General features: G+C 30.2%; 1 protein-coding gene across 1 annotated transcript; it reads left to right on the plus strand.

Annotated features, from left to right (window-relative positions):
- Positions 1 to 1,392: 1,392 nt before the first annotated feature.
- LOC125841586 (probable carotenoid cleavage dioxygenase 4, chloroplastic) lies at positions 1,393 to 7,668 on the plus strand. Its single transcript, XM_049520738.1, has 4 exons — positions 1,393 to 1,555; positions 4,198 to 5,218; positions 6,187 to 6,368; positions 7,363 to 7,668. Exons 1-4 carry the CDS (start codon positions 1,393 to 1,395, stop codon positions 7,545 to 7,547), a joined length of 1,551 nt encoding a protein of 516 aa, XP_049376695.1. The 3' UTR covers positions 7,548 to 7,668.
- Positions 7,669 to 9,550: the final 1,882 nt, after the last annotated feature.

Raw genomic sequence — 9,550 nt, forward strand, 5'->3', positions numbered from 1 at the left:
CAAATATTTATAAAATATACTAATTAGACACATAATTATATAATAATTAACTTAATTATAAACTAATTAGCTCGAAATTACAACTATAACTTAGACCAAACTAAATTAATAAAATATTTAACTTGGAAATGTGAAAAATTTCGAGGATGATTATTAAATATTTATAAAAACATACTAATAATATATATAATTATATAAAGCAAATTTATTACTCAAAAGTTATAAAATTTACAAGGCTATTTTAAAACATTGACAATTGTAACTATAACTTAAACTAAAGTGAATTAATAAAACACTTAACTAAAAATGTAACGTCTTTGAAGTTGATTTCATAAAACATACTAATTAGGTAAAAACATATTTACTATCTAAAATGTTGTAGAAATGACTAAAAATCGGCAAAACCTATAAAACAATTCAAATCTTTTATAAAACTAATTATTTCAAATCGTTTGGAATTAAGAAGTTCGAAAATTAATTTATGGGGGAGGGTCAAAATTGGGTGTCAACAATCCAATTGAGCACTCCAGAGTCAGTGGTGAGCCTCCTTGCTTTCCAGAGGACTCAGTTATTTGTATTCTTAAGTTTTGTTTTATTAGGATATTACGGGGTCTGTCCCAACATCCATCTCAGTATTTTAGAGGCTTCATAGACAGTCAGTCAGTTAGTTTTGAGTCTCTCATCTATGTATATATGTAAATATTCTATTTTGAGACTCGAGTTGCCTTTTTGGCCAATTTGTATCATTTAAGTTGTCTTATGACCTTCCATTGCATTGAGTTATTCTGTTGAGTTAGGTTTCCGCTGAGTTAAGAAAACCAGGCCAAGGGTTCGCTTGGGGCCAGCAATGGTCTCCGAGTGCCGGTCCCGCCCAGGGTGTATGCTCGGGGCGTGACAACATCTCCACAAGCCATTCCAACAAAATCATCATCTACACAACATAATAAACTTAAACCCCTAAAGAAACCCTTATTAGAGCCTTCATTTCTAGAAGTTTTCTTAAATGCATGTGATGATTTCATCGACACGTACATTGATCCTCCACGTCATCCTTTTATTGATCCATAATGTGTTCTGTCTGACAATTTTGCTCCTGTTGATGAACTTTCTCCAACAGAATGTGAGGTGGTAAAAGGCACCCTCCCACCATGTCTCAACGGTGCTTACATTAGAAATGGCCCAAACCCACAATATTTTCCTCGTGGACCTTTCCATTTCTTTGATGGCGATGGAATGCTTCACTCTACTAAAATTTCTCAAGGCAAAGCAATATTTTGTAGTCATTATGTCAAAACTTATAAATACTTGGTAGAGAAAAAAGCAGGATATTCAGTCATTCCTAATGTCTTCTCCGACTTTAATAACCTTATTGCCCTTGTGATTCGCGGAGCAATGTCTATAACTCGAATTATAATTGGTCAATTCGATCCAAGCAATGGTTTTGGCCCCGCAAATACTAGCTTGGCACTATTTGGTGGAAAATTATTTGCTCTTTATGAATCCGATATTCCTTATGCTATAAAATTATCCCCAAATGGTGATATCATAACTATTGGTAGTCACAATTTTGATGAAAATTTTTCTATAAATATGACAGCCCATCCTAAAATCGATCCAAATACTAATGAGGTTTTTTTGTTGTTGTTGTTGTTTTCTTGTGATAAGAGACAATAGCAAAAGTAAGTACTACTCTTCGATGTCATATTCTTTAAATTGATATATACTTTTTTTGTGATATAATAGATAGCTGCAGAAACCCCCCCCCCCCCCCCCCCATTACATCATTTTATCATCAGAATTTGTATAGACAAAAATAAAATAAAATGTGGTGTATGTTTAAAATGTAACCTCTGAAGAAGTTTAATGAACAAACATTTGTTGATCTGAGAAAATTAGATCATGGTTTACTTGATCTAGAGATATTAACACGTCTATCTAAAAGTGGTGTAAAATCTTTGCGTCCTTCTTGTTGATATAAATGTTTTTCTTCAATATTGAACATGACATGTTACGTGATTGAAACTATATTTTGATTGTTGTGATGATTATTTGTTTTTTTTTTCCTTTTTGCTATTCAATTGTCAATTAGTACGGAGTAGATATACACTTTATATTGAAATATAGTTTCAAAGTGGCACAAAATTAACCACTACAAACGGTTAACGTTGGGCCCATGCTAACACAGGCGATACTTATTTAGTATTGTAAATAAGAACCATGAAATTAGAATTCCCTTCTTTTTTTTTTAGCTCACATTTTTGGTGCTTAATCATTTAGGCAAAGAGGCAGGACCAAAATATTGATATTTTGACACTGAGGTAGAATTTATTATAGGAAAAATTACAGAATATGGCAAACATACCTATTTATTCAAGAAAAATAGCTATATTTTATTTTTTTCATAATATATGAATATAACTATACGATAAATAGCAAAGTTAATTATATACAAATAAATAAGTTTTTATATACATTAATATAAATAAATACAAAATAGGAAAGTTATTATTGAATGCCTAATTAATTATTGCAGGCACGTTTACTGATCTTTTCCCAATGTTTACCATCATCAACTTTTTCTCTTTCATGCCTAATTAATTTGGCTTAAAGCATTTTAATTAATGATAAGTGAATTTCTTTCTGGGCAATTAAGAATCGTTGATAGGCTTCATTTTTGTATGCATATTCTTTGTATCTTATTTAACTATATTTATGTATATTAGTATTTAACTATATTTTTGTATGCATATTTGTGGTATGTTATTTAACCGTATTTATGTATATTAGTATTTAACTATATTTTTGTATGAATATTCGTTGTATCTTATTTAACTATATTTATGTATATTAATATTTAACTATATTTTTGTATGCATATTTGTGGTATGTTATTTAACCGTATTTATGTATATGAGTATTTAACTATATTTTTGTATGAATATTCGTTGTATCTTATTTAACTATATTTATGTATATTAATATTTAACTATATTTTTGTATGCATATTCGTTGTATCTTATTTAACTATATGTATATTAGTATTGCTAAATAGTAATTGCCCACATGGTTTCGTCTTCTTTAGCCATTTTTATCAAGGAATATCAGCAACATAACTTTGTTCGGGATGAATTTATAATAGGATTTATTGTGGCTCCTAAAGTACACACATTGGTTATAACATGTTCATGTTTAAAGTTAAATCCAATAAAAAATAGTTGTATGCAAATAAAATCACTTTTATTCAATAATTGTATATTTACTCAAAAGGTATATCCTAAATATATGGGTATGTATTCCTGTGTATTTTTAGTTAAATGTATTTTAGTTTTTACCTTCATTGATTTTTTAATTAACGTTTTTCTAAGTTTTATTCAATCATTATTATGACATCAATATCACATCTTTTGAGACAACAAGAGAATGGAGTATTTAAACTGATAAAAATAGATCAGGTTTGTCTTTAAATAAGTAATTATTAGTTCTAATATTAATAATGGAAAGTTGCTCATTGTATGGACGTAAGTAAGGACAGTGGGTTATATTTAGAGACAATTTCTTATTTAGTTTATTGTACTTAAAGATGTATTAGTGTATAAATAGAAAAATAAAAAATGTATACAAAAATACAGCGAAAAAAAGATATAAAATATAATCATTTATTGTAAATAACAGACTTATAGCTATTGAACTTCAATAACTTTATAAATATAGTCATTTTTGTAAGTTGCTCAATTATTATATAGTTATGCCCCCTACAAATAGCCCTGGCCCCTTGGCCTGTTATAATCCAACTTATATATTTCCTTTATCAAAGAAAATGTAATAGGCTCCTTAATTAGTTTTCTTGCCAATTTTTTTTTTTTTAAAAGTATACAAGCTATGAATGCTTTCACATTTTCCCTCACTTATACATTATTATTACCATACCCCAAAACTCTTCTTTTTTCTCCTAATAGGAAATCTTCGTATGTATCTCCACAAGCCATTCCAAAAAAATCATCATCTACACAACATAATAAACTTAAACGCCTAAAGAAACCCTTATTAGAGCCTTCATTTCTAGAAGTTTTCTTGAATGTATGTGATGATTTCATCGACACGTACATCGATCCTCCACGTCATCCTTTTCTTGATCCAAAATGTGTTCTCTCTAACAACTTTGCTCCTGTTGATGAACTTCCTCCAACAGAATGTGAGGTGGTAAAAGGCATCCTCCCACCAGAAATGGCCCAAACCCACAATATTTTCCTCGTGGACCTTTCCATTTCTTTGATGGTGATGGAATGCTTCACTCTACTAAAATTTCTCAAGGCAAAGCGATATTTTGTAGTCGTTATGTCAAAACTTACAAATACTTGGTAGAGAAAAAAGCAGGATATTCAGTCATTCCTAATGTCTTCTCCGACTTTAATAGCCTTATTGCCCTTGTGATTCGCGGAGCAATGTCTATAACTCGAATTATATTTGGTCAATTCAATCCAATCAATGGTTTTGGCCCGGCAAATACTAGCTTGGCACTATTTGGTGGCAAATTATTTGCTCTTTATGAATCCGATATTCCTTATGCTATAAAATTATCCTCAAATGGTGATATCATAACTATTGGTTGTCACAATTTTGATGGAAATCTTTCTATAAATATGACATCCCATCCTAAAATCTATCCAAATACTAATGAGGCTTTTGCCTTTCGATACGATCCAATATTATCTCCATACTTAACTTATTTTCGAATTCACCCTAACGGGGTCAAAAGTCATGACCTACCAATTTTCTCTATGACACGTCCATCATTCGTTCATGACTTTGCCATTACAAAAAATTATTCCATATTTCCCGATATACAAATTGAAATGAACCTTTTAGGGCTCATCACTGGTGGAGCACCGGTGGGTACCAACTCGAGAAAAGTACCTCGACTTGGGGTGATTCCTCGTTACGCGATAGATGAGTCAGAAATGAGGTGGTTCGAAGTACCAGGGTTCAATATGATGCATGAAATAAATGCGTGGGAAGAAGATAATGGTGATACGATAGTAGTGATTGCTCCGAATATATTATCGATAGAGCACTTTTTGAAAAGATTGGACCTAGTTCATGCAAAAATTGAACAAGTAAAAATTGACTTGAAGACGGGGAGGGTAAGTAGAAATCTAATGTCGAAGAGGAATCTTGAATTGGCATGTATCAACCGGGCTTATATTAGCAAGAAGAACAAGTACGTACATACAATTAATTATGATTTTTGTTTTAATTTTTGTATCGCATTATTTAGATTTTTTTTAAAAAAATTATCAGGTTAAGTTGACCTATAGTAATTAATAAGAAGAATAAGAAGTTCTTTGGAATTTGATATATTAATTCAAATGCTACCTATACATGATTTCATTCATAATATGTCTTTTCTAATATTTGTCTTCTTGTTCTCTCCCCCTCAATTTTATACTATATTTAGTCAGTTTCAATTTAAGTATTTTTATTTTTTATTTTATTTCAAGAAGAATACTTTTTTTCAATATTTTGCAACTTTCCGAGTTTAATATTTTGAATGACTAATTTAAAATTAAAAAAATCAAAATTCTTTCTTATTTTATTAAATTAAACCACTTAAATTAAAATAAAGAAAGTAGTAATTTTTTTAATCAAATTTATACATTATCACATCACAAGAGTTACACTCTCTCTAAGTGGGGTCTTTCTCTTTTGTAAGAAGTGACGGTTCTTTAAACTTGTTAGTAAATTTTAGTTAGGCACTTGAATTATTAGACAAAAAAAAATTGAAAAAGATTTTGAGTGTGATTTCAAGCACCATCACGTAGATAAGTTAACCACAAAAGCTATATCACCTCCTATAATTTTAATTATCAGCCTCAATTGAAACAAGCCTGAGATTTTACGATTTATTGAGATTAATAGATATAATAAAATGGTGGTAGTGGACTAGTGGTTAACATATCTATGTAATGTGTGCTTAAGAGCATTCTTAAAAGCTTTTTCAAAATTTGAACCGAAAGTATCTAAATAAAAACACCTCCATATATTCAAATATTCAATGGAAACATGTCACAATTAAATATTTACAGATAAATTTAAGAAGTTGTTAATGTATTGTGCTTATTAAGTTATATACCACTTTTTCTTTACCATGTTACTTTACATTTGTATTTTTTGTTTTCATTATTAAAGGTACATATATGCAGCCATTGCAGACCCTTTGCCAAAGGCAAAAGGTGTGGTAAAATTGGATGTATCCATGTTAGAAATTGATCAACAACCTGATTGCATAGTGGCCACAAGAATTTTTGGACCAAATTGTTTCTGTAGTGAGCCCTTTTTTGTGCCAAAGGACCATGACAATGTATTTGCAGGTAAAATTTATCATACAACCATTCATTATATATTTTTATTTATTCTATTCTATTCGGGTTTATATCACGTATGGTCATTGACTTTTAATTAATATAACAAAAAAGTTACTGCATTATTATTTTTTTGGTCAGACTAAAGTAACTTAGATTAATTCGCTATAATAGTAATGTCACAACTCACAACTGTTTCTGTCACGTTAAAATAATTGAAGTTGTGGTGGAACCACGTTTGTTCAAGAAGAGTGATTGACATTCTCTTTTGTCAGAAAATTTATGTGACACAACATCAAGAAAATAATGTTATTTGATCTCTATAATAGTAATGCCACAACTATTTTATGACGTTAAAATAATTGAGATTGTGATGGAGATATATTTGTTCAAAAGAGTCAATTGACACCCTCTATATCAGAAAATTTACGTGGCATGGATCGATCAAAAAATTAATGTTATTCGCTACAATACTAATGTCACAACTATTTTTATGACGTTAAATAATTGAGTTTGTGGTGGGGTCACATTTGTTCAAGAAAGTCGGTTGACACCCTCTATATTAGAAAACTTACGTGCCATGGATTGATAAAAAAAATTAACATTATTCACTATAATAATAATGTCACAATTATTTTTGTCACGTTAAAATAATTGAGATTGTAGTAGCGCCATATTTGTTCAAAAAATTAATGTTATTCATTATAACAGTAATGTCAGATCAAAATAATTGATGTTGTGATGGAGGCGTGGAGCCACATTTGTTCAAGAAGAGTTAATTGACATCCTCTACATCAAAAACTTAATGCGACACATAGCAATAAAAAATTGAGATTGTGGTGGAACCACATTTGTCCAAAGGGGAGTCAATTGACACCCTCTTTGTCAGAAAATTTGCACAACATAGATAGATCAAAAAAATTATTTTATGTATAATATGAACTACATTTTAATTATATTTTAACGCTTTATTATATAGTTAATTCTTTATAGTTTGAATCAGCTGACGAAGACGATGGCTATGTGGTGTGTTATATGCATAATGAGAGCACAAGAGCATCAAGTTTCATGGTGATGGATGCCAAGACTCATGATCTTGAAATTGTGGCTATTGTGAAATTGCCTCATCGTGTGCCTTATGGTTTTCATGGGATATTTGTGAAGGAAAGTGATCTTAACATGCTATAGGAAAGTTGTCAAGTTTGGGTTGTTTATATAAATTTTCACTATTTATGTGGATTATGTTCTTCACGCATCATTCAGATAAAATGACTATGAAATTACATTATACTTTCATGTATTATGAATAACGTACACTCAAGGGTATGGTCTAGTGACCAATGAAGTGGTCGATAATTTTGAGGTTTTAGGTTCAAAACTCAATGGAAGACAAGAAAACACTAGGTAATTTTTTTCATTTGTCCTAATTTTGATGGACAAAAATTACCTGATATTTGTTGTTGGTGCTTACGTAAAAGTTTGTGAAAGCTTTAAAATTTAGTTCTCTTATAGTAGGAATTTTTTTTAATACTTATATTAATAAAACTGTACACATCGAATGTACAACGTAAAATACAATATTGATCTTGAATTTATTAAGTATGCACATAAGATGATAAGAAGATCAATTTTTCTTAATTATTTTCTTCATTTCACCTAGATTTTTTTTCACCTAGATTAAAAAGAATATTTAAGATTTTTTTTTTTCATTTCGGAATATCTTAATAGATTACTGTTTTAAAATTTTGTGACGATGTGTTTTATTACTACATGAAGCGAGACCAAGTTATAACATATTAGATAAGTTTCTTCAATACGATCGTTGGTGTAGCCACATGTAGTGCAAAGTGACCACTTGAACACTTTTTGTCTGAAAATTATACTATGTGTATAGAAAATTATATGAAGTATATAGATAAAAAAATATTTTTCATACATATATATTAAATTTTGAATATTTTTTGTCACACCCCAAATCCGGATGTGATGGCACGTGTCCATTTCCCACCGAACACGTCAGCCTAACCCAACCACAACGATAGAGAAGTAGAAATACGAGAATAAAAGATAATAAATAAGCGGAAAACTTTAATTAAGACTCAACACTACCCAGAATTTGGTTGTCACATGTACAAACCTCTAAATACAGAATTCGAACAAAAATATGCAAGTCTCAGAGTATAGTTCTCGAATAGAACAAAACTGAAAGTAAAGATAACTCAAGGGCACGTCTGGAATGAACCGCTACCTCTCGAGTATGTCCCGAAGCTCAATCTGCTAAAGAAAATACTAAGCCGAATCTGAGAGAGCTGTCAACCTACACAATTGTGTAGAAGCAAGGGTGAGTACCGAAAACCACAGGTACTCGCAAGTAACTCTAAACTAAGCAAAACTAGCAGCTACAAACAACTCCTTTCAANGTAAAGTTCTATTTTTATTTTTGTGGTTGTTTTCACACAAGTCAATCGACTTATCCAGAATTTGAATTATGAGAGGATTTTTTTTAAGCATCTAAGAATATTCATTATGTTGGAAAAGATTAGATTCCAAAATGCAATTATCTATTGGTGAGATAAATTAGAATCACAATGGCGGAGCCAGAAATTTATCAAAAAATAAAACTAGTGAGATTCGAACACACGAGCACTTCCTCATTGTATGGAGGTGAAATCACTGGGCTATAACAACTTGTTATGTTAAGGGTGTCCAAAATATGTTATTTAATCATTCCATGTATCATTATACTTGTATATACAATATTTTTTTCCAATGTTGGACTCCCTGACTATGCCACTGATCACATGATAGTGTAAGTTCATAAGTACAGATATGAAAGGTGGAGTGTATGTAGTCTTATTCTTACTTTATGGTGATAGAAATTCTACGGATCCTCGGCTTGAATAAAGCATATAAAAAATTAAGTATGTAAAGCAAAAATAGTAATGAAAAGTATAGTCATACTGAAAATAATGAAGAAGAGAATAATAGAAATAACAAATAATATATTAAACGAAGAATCAAAACAATTTTTTAGAATCAATTCAACTTCATCAACTTTCTAATGAATATTAGAAAAATTATACCAACAAGATGATACAAATGTTGATATTTAAGTTTCAAGAATATTAACCGGAGGGTGGTGGTGGTTGGGGATCACTATCTTTTCTATGATTTCTTATGGAAAAGATAAA

This window comes from Solanum stenotomum, chromosome 10, assembly GCF_019186545.1.
Source record: "Solanum stenotomum isolate F172 chromosome 10, ASM1918654v1, whole genome shotgun sequence".
NCBI classification, from domain to species: Eukaryota; Viridiplantae; Streptophyta; class Magnoliopsida; order Solanales; family Solanaceae; genus Solanum; species Solanum stenotomum.

Bases quoted from the DNA above. Each gene is read 5' to 3' on its own strand.
- LOC125841586 (XM_049520738.1), top strand. From the start codon at position 1,393: ATGTCTATAACTCGAATTATAATTGGTCAATTCGATCCAAGCAATGGT. The intron at 5,219-6,186 runs GTACGTACATAC...TCATTATTAAAG, and splicing joins TATATTAGCAAGAAGAACAA to GTACATATATGCAGCCATTG. The intron at 6,369-7,362 runs GTAAAATTTATC...AGTTTGAATCAG, and splicing joins CCATGACAATGTATTTGCAG to CTGACGAAGACGATGGCTAT.